Genomic DNA, 12,086 nt, shown 5'->3' with positions numbered 1-12,086 from the left:
TATTATTAATAATACTATTAATATTTTCAAAAAATAATAATAATATTATATTATTAATATTAAAAATATTATTAATATTATTTCCAGGACGAGTTCGGAGAATGAGATACTTATATCCGCCCCAAACAATTTTGAGAATTTAAAAAAATTCTCGAACTCGAAAAAATCAGAAATTCTCATCCTTGTTTAGATTTTCCGCGCGGGACCCCGAATCCGCGGGAAAAAGCGACATCACCAATAGGCCTATATATAAGATGTATTGTGTATATTTATAAAAAATTTTGTAAAATGATTTTGTATTATTTAAAATTAAGTTATTAAAATTTTATAAATTCATTTAAGAAAATAAGGTAATTAATGTCGGTTAGTCATGTCTTAAAAACGTATAAATTTTGTACAAAATGATCTCAATATTTAATTTAGTTAGTACCCCAAATATAATTCGGGATATTTGGGAAAATAGACTTGGTCAAACTTTTTTTAAAAAAAATAATCCTCCCATATAGTGAACAAATACACTACTGGAGGCTATTTTTTTTAAAAAAAGTTTGACCAGGGTTATAAAACAAAACAGCCCTAATAATTCTTCAATCTCTTTTCCCTTATTATTTTATTCCTCAATTTCTCTGCCTGTCTCATTGATTTTCTCTATCCATAACTGACTTTTTTATGTAAATGTTTAAGAACTTGATTTGACTAAAAATGTAAAGTTAGGTTCACAAATTGTTACTTAATACCTACAGATATCTTATAATCTATTTCTTCAGCCAAACAAATACTAAAAGCACCTATGTATAAACAAACATTTGTTATTTTATCAAAATTTATAGTTAGTGATAACAGTACGACTTAAATATTCTAAACAATAGCTGCTCAATAAGAATCAAGTATTACATCTCAACAATGTATAAACTAACATACATAAATTTAATGATTGTTTTTTTTAAAAATATATAAATTTATGTGTCATTCAAAATATTAATCTCCCACAAAATTAAAAATCTTTCGATTAAAGTAAACACGGAAATCGTGACACGGAACTTCATACACTATCACATCGTAAAATATTAAAAATTAAATTGTACATAATTGAAAAATAATAAATATTCACATAGAAAAACAATGAAAAAATAAACTGTGAACAAATACAATTTAATGATCCCTCTGGTTTTTTGTTTTCTCACCGAAAGGTAAAAGAAGGGGAAATTGTCATGCTTTTGTACCATAACTTTAAACCTGAACCTACGTGAACGCCAAGCACAGGGTCTTCAATTATTTGCATGGAGAACTCATGATTTCTAGTTGAAAAATAAACAATAATAATTTATTTGTTTATGGAAATAAAAATAAGGCTAAGCCACATAACCTTGTAATAATAAAAGTTATATGTAACCTAAAAAACTACTTTGCTCTTTTTAAAGCTTACATTCAAAATAATTACGTGTTGCAGTTTTTATAAATTTTATGTATCTTTCTGTTTTGAGGGAAAAAATTATATGTATTGAGATTTTTTTTTAATTTTTCTCCTTTTATTTTATCGATAATATAGTTAGTTATCCACTAATGGCGCTTTCTACTTTAGGGAAAATGAAGGGGAAAAAAGAGATTTGGGGACCCGTGGACACGCGTTCGGAATGGGATTTCGATTATAAAGTTGCCTTCGGAGCTTTAATTTTGTGATTCCTTTTCTTGCGGAGACAAGTTTCGGAATGATAAAAGGTGGCTAGTAATACTTTTATAATTAATGTCTTAATTAATTCATATTTAAGTACGCAATAGGGGTTAAGATTAGGTATTAATTTAGATTTCAAAAAACTTTTGTTGGACGATCTAACGTTAATTCAGATCTGTTATATATTATATTATATTCACTATTACTTATTAGTATATGTGGCATAGCAATATATGTGAACTTTATTATATATTTAGCGATTCATTAATTAATATATAATCCTTTTTTTAATAATATATTAATTAATATATAGTGTTGGTGGTGCTTCTCTGAATGATTTTGCTGCCCACTTCTGGCTTCTTTTTAGCGAGAGCCCTCTAAAATTTATGCATTAATTCGCCCATTGAATTAAAATAAATAAACTTTAATGTTAGTGATACTTTTTTTAAAATATGTTTGTGCCTTGGGTAGCTAGCCGATCACGGCTGAACAAAGTATTTTTTTAGGCTATTTTACTTTTTTTAATTTCAAACCATTCGGCGGGTTTATATATATATATATATATATATATATATATATATATATATATATATATATATACGGCCCACAATTTATTTCTTTGTTTATCGAAAATGAAAACTTATGCTTGACTTAAGTCAAGTTTGAATTGATTTTGCGTTAATTAATTAAATAAAGTCAATGTTAGGGACTCATTAACTAAACTTAAGTCGGGCTAAGTTAATTTTCAATTTTTAGTGAATCGTACATTTTTTTGATCATATGATTTGCACATTTTTTTTAATATTATTGAACAATTAAGGAATTTAGTCATATAATTTAAATTTTTTTTTTCAATTTTAGTCATTGTTCATCATAATGCTAACGAAGATTCCAAAAGCGTTGACATAACATCGGACGTTGTTGACTGGTAAAAAGAATGCTAGTTACAAGACTAAAATCATTAATTGATTAATAACGTAAAAAAATGTAAATTTACTCTGTTAAAGAAAGTGATTAATTTACAAAAACGTGTTTTAGTTTTAGCACTTTTAGTCTTGTATATAAGGGAGTAGTTATTGGTTGGTAGAATAATAGAATAGATCTTCTCTTTCATATATGAACTCTGTAATATTTTTTCGTTCAATGAAAATGGAGTGACTTCCACAAAGAGTTCTTTTCATTTCAATTTTATTTTCAACATGGTATCAGAGCCAGGTTTCACCGTTATGTATTGGACTGCCTATAATTAGGACACCCGTTCTGCCCATAATTGGGTTATTTGTAAACTTCAAGCTCCAGATGTTCATTCCTGGGCGTGAGAGGGGTGTGTTAATTGTCCCACATCGGTTGGATAAATAACCTTTGAGTGGCATATATTGGCTTGGACAATTCTCCCCCCTTGAGCTAGCTTTTGGGGTTGAGTTAAATCCAAGTTCCAATTTTAACATGGTATCAGAGCTCGGGTTTCACCGTTATGTGTTGGACTGCCTATAATTAGGCCACCCGTTCTGCCCATAATTGGGTTATTTGTAAACTCCAAGCTCCAGATGTTCATTCCTGGGCGTGAGAGGGGTGTGTTAATTGTCCCACATCGGTTGGATAAATAATCTTTGAGTGTCATATATTGGCTTGGACAATCCTCCCCCCTTGAGCTAGCTTTTGGGGTTGAGTTAGGTCCAACTTCCAATTTTAACATACTCATTTTTATTATGTGTGAAGATTATCGATGAAATATTCTAACGATATTAATTAATTATGCTCCATGTTACATTATTAGTGCCATGTTCGAATGTCTAAAAATAAGAAATTTTTCCCCATCATTTGAAATCTATAAAATTCATGCAATGTAATTCAACTTAGTACTCTTCAACTTAATATTTTTTAATATAAAATAGTCGACAACAAAGATATAAGTTAAAACTCTTCAACTTAATTTTTTTTCCCGTGTACATCCGAATTTCCATGAAAATTTGAAGTTTGGAACTATATTTTCACTTGCTCCCATAAAATTCAAGGAAACTTGAAGCACAATATTTGATGGCATCACCTACAATACAATGCAATAATGTAAACTGGTCCACGAAGACTTTGTAAACATTCATTTGCATGACATGATTTAACGGCCAAATGAATTTCCTCTAAATTTCGAGGAAAGTTACTTTCTCAACCAAAGCAAACATGTTAATATATTGTGATACTCAAGTACACAAATAAAATAATAGTAAGTATTTTGTGAGACGATATCACAAATTTTTATTCATCTACTGATCAATCATGCTCATATTTACAACAAAAATTAATATTTTTAATATATTTTTTATGAATGATCCAAATAAAAAATCTCTCATAAAATTGATATATAAAACTGTCTTACAATAATTTTTGTGGTTAAGTAATTTTAAAGTAATAATTAATAATGTCAATGGACGGTGTATTTTCCACACCAAGGTAGTGAAAGTGATATTAAATTAATGAGAAAACAAAGAGATGATGCATACACATATTATGTCATGATGCATAAATTACACACTTCACTTCTTTTAATTAAAAAAAATTGGGAACTTGAGTGTGTTTATTTTTTGTTGTACTCTGGATAAATCCAAATGATCAACGTAGTAGTCTGAAAATCATGCTGACCAGATAAACCATATTGAACAAATTTTGTGTCGTAAAGTCAAACTGACAAGATAAATTGAAAGAGGAATTGAAGACATTACTTCTTAGTAGTTACCCCTTTGGGTTCACACATGTCACTTTTTTTGTGTGCCGACATCGTATCATATATATTAGTTACTCTGCACACGTGATGCGTGTGTGTACAATATTTTTTATCATTATCGATGTACTAAAGTGACATTTGACAAATTATGGAGGTATTAAATTGATATTTGAATGGTTGAAAAAAAAATAAAAAAATAAAAGTGTGTCGAAATTTGAAAAAACAGAAAACAAAAGTAAAAGTAAAATTGGAACAAAAAGTTAATATCATATCCTCACACTTAATAATATAGTATAGATAGTATAGATTATATTGCCGTGACGCACTATTGCTTGAAAAAAGGAATGGTTAATGGCAAAATTTAATCTAATAGGACATAGGATATTTTATTAGCATGGTATTTTTATAAATTTTTGTATGTCAAATTAGATCCATCATAAATCAAATAAATTTTCTCTACGGATCTTCTCAATTTTGAATTATAATTCTTGGAGTATCAGCGCATTTCTGCGTGGGTTTAAAATATAGAGTGGGTTTCATGTGAGACCGTCTCACGAATCTTAATCTGTGAGACGGGTCAACCCTATCCATATTCACAATAAAAAAATAATACTCTTAGCATAAAAAGTAATATTTTTTCATAGATGACCCAAATAAGAGATCCATATCGCAGATACGACCCGTGAGACCGTCTCATACAAGTTTTTGTTTAAAATGTATGGCAAGTTATGGGAATTTTTTTATTATGTATTAATTTTATGTATGTGTCAAGTAGGAATGAATTTTTTTTAGTCAAGAGAGAAATGTGTTATAATTAAATATCGAATATGAAATATCGTCTCAAATTAGGAGTTTGGTGTAAGATAAGTTATAAACCATCGACTCAAGAGATATTAATTTGGTATTGAAGTGTTTTGATAATAATTTATTTACATAATATCAATGATATACACAATTCTTCACTAAAACACTCGACGGAATGATAAAAAAAAAATATTTGTTTGTTTGTGTTCACCCCCACGAATTCCTTTATCCCGATGATAGCGATTTGTCCGAATCTTCTTCAATTCTTTGCTGCTAAGAAACCGAAATGTCGCAACCCGTTTTGAACTTTAAATGTGCCATATCTCTGTTCAAAAGATTCAATAATATTCCCTTTTTAGGCATGAGCACGATTTTTCTAATATTCCAGTCGAAAATAACTCGATTTAATGTCTTAGATGCGACAGTCTCTTTCAAAGTGAGCCGACTTTGTAAGAAACTCAATATTTATTTTTGGAATTCAAATTTGATAAAGTTTTTGAAGTCGGTTGTAAATTTCGATAGACTTTCTAGTTAACGAACATTTCATTTCGAAAAAAAAAAATGGGAAAGCTTCACATTTAAATATGACACCGTAATAATAAAAAATATATATATAAATGGTGAATAATACTCAAACTTTATATTCGAATCAAATGCTTTAAAGCATATTTGTTCAACCTTTTTACCTTGCTATATTACAATTTTGTGACAAATCACTCAACATATGTTCGAGAAAAAAGGTATCGATCTTAGGCGGTCAACGAAAAAATCTTAACCGTAATTTTACTATTCGATATAAGTCTTTTATAAATTTGGGAAAACATGTGACGGTCTAAGATATGGAATAAACTCAACATGCGAGGGATAGTTAGCAGAAACTTGGGAGTTGTGGCATATTTTAAATACAAAAACTCTTAAGAAAGTGTGGAATAAACAATTTCTGTGAGACAGATCTTTTACCTGACAAAATTAATAAAAAAATATTTTCTTTATGTTAAAAATTTATGTTTCAGTTCAAATATGAATCAAATCAGATCTGTCTCACAAATATATCTTATCAAATGAGACCTCTATTATATTTCAAAATGTTCAGTAAAAAAACTCTTTTGAGATAATTTTACATTTTAAATTTATAAAATGCGTTTCTAGCCCTATCCAATCTATGAAAAATATCACTCTTAATGTAAAAATATATATTGTTTTTCATGGCATAGATGGATCGGATCAACATCGAAACATCAAATATAATATTTTAATTATTTTGTTTTTGTTTTTTGTTTTTATTTTGAACCATTATAAAAAAGAATGGGTCTCATGTGAGACTGTCTCACGGATCATAAATTTGTGAGACGGGTCAACCCTACCTATATTCCCAATAAAAAGTAATACTCTCAGCATAAAAAGTAATACTTTTTCATGGGTGACCCAAATAAAAGATCTGTCTCACAAATACGACCCGTAAGACCGTCTCACACAAGTTTTAGCCTATAAAAAATTAAGAAGTATATATTCGCCTCGGTGCTTCAAGTTTTCCGTTCCACGTAAGTATTGTCTATCCCATACTTGCCTCCAAAGGCCGGGCTGGATTTCAATCAAGGATCCAAAATTTACTCGCCCAGAGTATAACCAGGCCATACATTGGGCTCAATTTATATATATTATGACCCAACTTCAATTTAACCATGCTTATCTACGTTCTCTCGCCCATAAAGTATAAAAGATTATTTGCTAAATGGAGTCGGAAGGGAAAAAGAACAAAATATATATATAAAAAATTGTTTATGTTAACATATGAGAAAATTATACATTGTTTAAAATTTGATATATATGATATATCATTTAACAACAATCTCACGGGTTTATATCTGTTACATAAAAAAATAATAGTTTTCAATTAAATCAATATATATTACACAAATATTTTTTATGACATAAATAATAAAAAATGATATTTTTGCAGAAAAAAAAATATTTTTTAAAAATAAATAATCATATATTACACTATATTTTTTCATAAAGTAAATAAAAACATTTATATTTTTGGTTGAAAATAATATTTTTTATAAATATGATCAGAAATTCGTCTCGGAAAATTAATACGGGAAACGACTTATTCATAATTGATAAATTTAAAAATATTAATGTAAACAAAAATATATATTTTATAATATTAAAAATAATAAGTAATTGGAATGAAATCTAACCGCATGACTGGCGCATCCCAAAGAACTCCTAATCTAAGTACACTTAGGAATGATTTACAGTCAAATTAAGGAAAAAATCGTACAGTATCACAGAGTCAAAACGATAAAATATCATCTTGTGGCTAATATAATATCAATGATTAATTAATTAAATAAAAAATTAATCTTCACAATTTGTGGTTCCCAAACATTTATGGGAATTTGAAGCTGATATGTATCAGTGACTGCCGTCACTCTCCCAACACTTGTATAGTCTCACTTCGTAACTTGTATGCATAAATTCCAAAACGTAAAAATCACATCTTCCGTAGGTATCACTACTTTTCTCTTCAATGATCATATTTCTCGCCATTTTCACCATGAAAATTCACCGATTGTGGAAAATAGACGCTATTTTCGCGACCCTTTTTCGTTAAATCACGTTTGTCACACCTTTTCAAGTCCTGCTCATCTTCTTGAATCACATGCATTGAGCTTTTGCTGCAGATTTTCTATCCTCTGCTACAAATCTTGGTTCCTGAAATTATTGCTTTTCAATGTGTTCTTTGATCCCTTCTTTCTTGACGTTGTCTTGTTTATTTTATTTTTTTGCCCTTTTTGTTTTGATCAGGTGGTTTCTGATCTGGGTTTCTTTTTGCAGTTTTTATAATATTTAAATTTAAATTAAAAGTTCTATTGTTTTTTGAGTTATTTTCTGCAAAGTTGTATGTTCTCTTTTAGAATCTATGATCTTTTGGCAAAAAAATAGTTGCGCTTTTCTGATTCTTGTCCAATTGTAGTAAAATTCTATCCTGCAACATTGGATTCCTCGTTGTTATTTGTTTAGCATTTAAATTAATTAATTTATTCTGTTATTTCAGTAAAAATGGATTCCTGCTGTGCCACCATTAAAGCTAAGGTGCTACCAGCACAAATCAACGAGGGTTTAAGAAAAGGAGATAATGGGTTTTTGGGAGAAAATTATGGACCGAGTTTAAGGAAAAGTTTTGGGTTTGGGACAAAGAATTTGAAGAATTTTTGTGGAAAAAGGTCAAGAAAATCCAATCCTGGAGTTGCATTCTCTGTGCTGACACGTGATATTAACAAAGAGATGGTGGTAATTTTTTTAGCACAAATTGAGTGATATATTATTTGCTGAATGAATGTTTATTAGGTTCGAATTTTAAGATTTATTTTGCTACTAAAATTTGGTTTTTTCAGCCATTCGAATCGTCATCATTTGTCGAAGAGCGTCCAATGGCAGATCCAACTTCTGTTGCCTCGATCATTCTTGGCGGAGGTGCTGGCACTCGCCTCTTTCCTCTTACAAGCAGAAGAGCAAAACCTGCTGTAAGGAAAGATCAACACTTAAATAATTTGATTGTAGGATTTATTTTATTTTTACTTTGATAGAGAATATAAGTGGGCTTGCTGTTTGATGTCATCTTTAAAACAATGTTGCAAGTAAAATATGCATAAATGTAAACTCATGTTCAGTCGCCCTCTGTACTATTGATACTCTGTGGATGTTAGACAAAAGCTTGATAATTTTAAAGTTTCGACATTGGAATCTATATTTGTCACAGATATCAAATTTCAGCACGGGTAAAATAAGACGAATCAAGTTGTGTGTGAAATGTGAATGCTTTGTTTTGTGCAGGTCCCAATAGGTGGTTGTTATAGGCTAATTGATGTTCCCATGAGTAACTGCATCAACAGTGGCGTAAGAAAGATTTTCATTTTAACTCAGTTCAATTCTTTCTCCCTCAATCGACACCTTGCTCGGTTATACAATTTTGGAAATGGTGTAAATTTTGGAGATGGTTTTGTGGAGGTAAGATGCCTGATTGGATCATGCTCCCATTGGCATTATCAATGGTTGATAGTGACTTAAAAAACCAAAGCATATAGTAACTTTGTGACAAATTATGTTGTGGGAACAGGTTCTAGCTGCCACTCAGACACCTGGGGAGACGGGGAAAAAATGGTTTCAAGGAACGGCAGATGCTGTCCGACAATTTATATGGGTTTTTGAGGTGTGTATTTGAGATATTCTCACTAATATGTTTAAGATTGGCCTAACTCTGCTGATTGTAGGATGCCAAAAACAAGAAAGTTGAGAACATCTTGATTTTGTCTGGAGACCATCTATACCGGATGGATTACATGGAATTCATTCAGGTACTTTGGTGACTGGCAAACAAACGTATTCCTTATTTAAATATCAATACTTGTATTCTGACTAACAACGTACTTGCAGAAACATATAGATACAAATGCAGACATCACAGTGTCGTGTGTACCCATGGATGATAGGTACACATTTTATTCATCTTTTTGACTATATGACCCAAAAGGCCGAGATTTTATCATTCATTGAAAGAACTTTGCTCGGCCTCAAAACCTTGTTTTCCATGTCTTGTTATTTTTTGTCATCGCAGCCGAGCATCAGACTTTGGGTTGATGAAAATTGATGAAACGGGGCGTATTGTGCATTTTGCTGAGAAACCAAAGGGCTCCGCACTGAAAGAAATGGTAATCAGTTCACTCTATGTAACCTAATTATCTAATCTTCAATGTCCTTGAGCATTCTTCGCTCAGAATTGGCTTCATAACTGCATATCGACTATTCTGTCACCAATTATGAATTTGCTTTTCTTCTCATTAACATGTAGCGAGTTTGAAATTGGATTTAAAATCACTTTAATTTTTTTTTTATGTTTCCTAAAAAGTGGGTAAAGCAGAAGCTCTAGAGTCGCATTTTGTAGCTTCTTTCTTTCAACCTTTTTCTGACATGTTTACTTATCCACTATTTGATAATATTCTTCAGCAAGTTGACACCTCTCGTCTAGGACTATCTCATCAAGAGGCTAAAAGATTTCCTTACATTGCATCGATGGGTGTTTATGTGTTCAAGACGGACATCCTTCTAAAGCTTTTAAAATGGAATTATCCTTCCTGCAACGACTTTGGCTCCGAAATTATTCCTTCTGCTGTGAAGGATCACAATGTTCAGGTGAGATCTGGCATGAACCTTTTTGTAGTCCGACTTCAAATGGGCAATCACTAACAAGTTTCTTGATGCATTCTTTTGTCAGGCGTTTCTATTTAACGACTACTGGGAAGACATTGGAACCATAAAATCCTTCTTTGATGCCAACTTGGCACTCACAGAGCAGGTTATATTGCCATTCCCCGTAATTTTCTTTGAACCATAGTGCCACTGTAGCTTGAAAAACCAATGATAATTGAATCAAAAAGTAAAAGTTACTTTAATTCTGGCTAGATAGAGTGAAAAGCTTAATGTGGTGGCCCATGATCTTTTTGCAGCCCCCAAAATTTGATTTCAATGATCCAAAAACACCGTTCTATACGTCTCCAAGATTCTTGCCGCCTACTAAAGTTGAAAAATGCAAGGTATGGATGTGGTATTTGGCAAATGTTCTCTTTGCCTCTTGTTTGGATATATCTTATGAACACAGTCTCTTTCAGATAGTGGATGCAATAATTTCGCATGGCTGCTTTTTACGGGAATGTAGCGTAGAGCATTCCATTGTAGGCATACGCTCACGCTTAGACCATGGTGTTGAGCTCAAGGTAAGTTATATCTGTTGTATATGTGCTAAAATCAATGGGCTCTAGATATTAAAAAGCGGACTAGGTTTTACGTCCAGTTTAAAAATCTTAATAAGATTCGGACTTGCATGTTAAATTTCAGGATACCATGATGATGGGGGCTGACTATTATCAAACTGAATCTGAAATTGCGGCTGTTCTAGCACGGGGCAAGGTTCCAATCGGTGTGGGACGAAATACCAAGATCAGGCAATCGAACATTTTCTTGATTTATGATTCAATTCTAGTGTTAACATTTGTACTGAAATGGTTTGTGAAATTTTCTCGAAGGAATTGTATAATCGACAAAAATGCAAAGATTGGGAAGGAGGTGATCATTACAAATAAAGATGTAAGTGTACGTTTACATTGTTATTCCATAACTTGCTCATAGGTCTCCAAGTTCATGTAAGTCTCAATAACTCGTCATATACCGATAGAATTGGACCAGAAATGTCTCACTGTTAAATATCTGAATCCTTGGGACATGTCAGGGCGTCGAAGAAGCAGATCGAGCAGACGAAGGATTTTACATTCGATCCGGGATCACAGTCATACTGAAGAACTCCACCATTAGAGATGGAACAGTCATATAATAATCGAACTGCTGCAAGACTGAAAATTTGAACATGAACCAGTTTGCGTGCGTAAATAATAGATTTTCCTTGTATGCTACAAGTTAAAACGAGTCGTGAATGAATGGGTGAATGAATAAATCTAGGCCTTGGCCTTCCTTCCATGTTGATCCTTGGGAAAAAGAAGATGTTTCCTGCTGCCTGTTTTATCTAGTTAATTGAATGGACCGTGTTATATCTTTTTTGCTTCTCTTTTGAACCAAATTATTCTCTTTTTTTTCAAAAAATAAAATAAATTTATATATATATATATATATATAATATATAATAATTTTTTATTCAAGGAAAGAAAAGAGATATTTTTGCCCATCTCTAGTTTCTAAATGATTAGTCTATTATTATATTAGTATATGTTAATACAAAAGATGATTAATATAATAAATTAGGTTTTGTATATTTTGGGGTTTGATTGTTGGGCATAGGCTGCAAGTATGGGTTGCTAGGAAATGGGCCCTTTA

The 12,086-nt window shown here is 31.2% G+C and overlaps 1 protein-coding gene across 6 annotated transcripts; it reads left to right on the top strand.

The window, feature by feature from the left end:
* Positions 1-7,583: 7,583 nt before the first annotated feature.
* On the top strand, positions 7,584-11,732 carry LOC140806920 (glucose-1-phosphate adenylyltransferase large subunit 2, chloroplastic/amyloplastic-like). Of its 6 annotated transcripts, none has more exons than XM_073163472.1 (15): positions 7,584-7,710; positions 8,260-8,495; positions 8,600-8,728; positions 9,039-9,212; positions 9,322-9,414; positions 9,476-9,559; positions 9,639-9,694; positions 9,820-9,913; positions 10,209-10,394; positions 10,477-10,557; positions 10,709-10,795; positions 10,871-10,975; positions 11,097-11,203; positions 11,285-11,345; positions 11,488-11,732. In XM_073163472.1, exons 1-15 carry the CDS (start codon positions 7,671-7,673, stop codon positions 11,587-11,589), a joined length of 1,635 nt encoding a protein of 544 aa, XP_073019573.1. In that variant the 5' UTR covers positions 7,584-7,670; the 3' UTR covers positions 11,590-11,732. The 6 variants fall into 6 exon arrangements, with proteins under 6 accessions (XP_073019573.1, XP_073019578.1, XP_073019576.1 ...); XM_073163477.1 differs by having other exon boundaries at positions 7,684-7,706; XM_073163475.1 differs by lacking the exon at positions 7,584-7,710 and adding an exon at positions 7,713-7,820.
* Positions 11,733-12,086: the final 354 nt, after the last annotated feature.

Source organism: Primulina eburnea, chromosome 12, assembly GCF_022965805.1.
Source record: "Primulina eburnea isolate SZY01 chromosome 12, ASM2296580v1, whole genome shotgun sequence".
In the NCBI taxonomy this organism is placed as follows: Eukaryota; Viridiplantae; Streptophyta; class Magnoliopsida; order Lamiales; family Gesneriaceae; genus Primulina; species Primulina eburnea.
This window is presented reverse-complemented; position numbering and strand designations above follow the sequence as displayed.

Bases quoted from the DNA above. Each gene is read 5' to 3' on its own strand.
- LOC140806920 (XM_073163472.1), top strand. From the start codon at position 7,671: ATGCATAAATTCCAAAACGTAAAAATCACATCTTCCGTAG. The intron at 9,213-9,321 runs GTAAGATGCCTG...TTGTGGGAACAG, and splicing joins TTGGAGATGGTTTTGTGGAG to GTTCTAGCTGCCACTCAGAC. The intron at 11,204-11,284 runs GCAATCGAACAT...ATTTTCTCGAAG, and splicing joins GGACGAAATACCAAGATCAG to GAATTGTATAATCGACAAAA.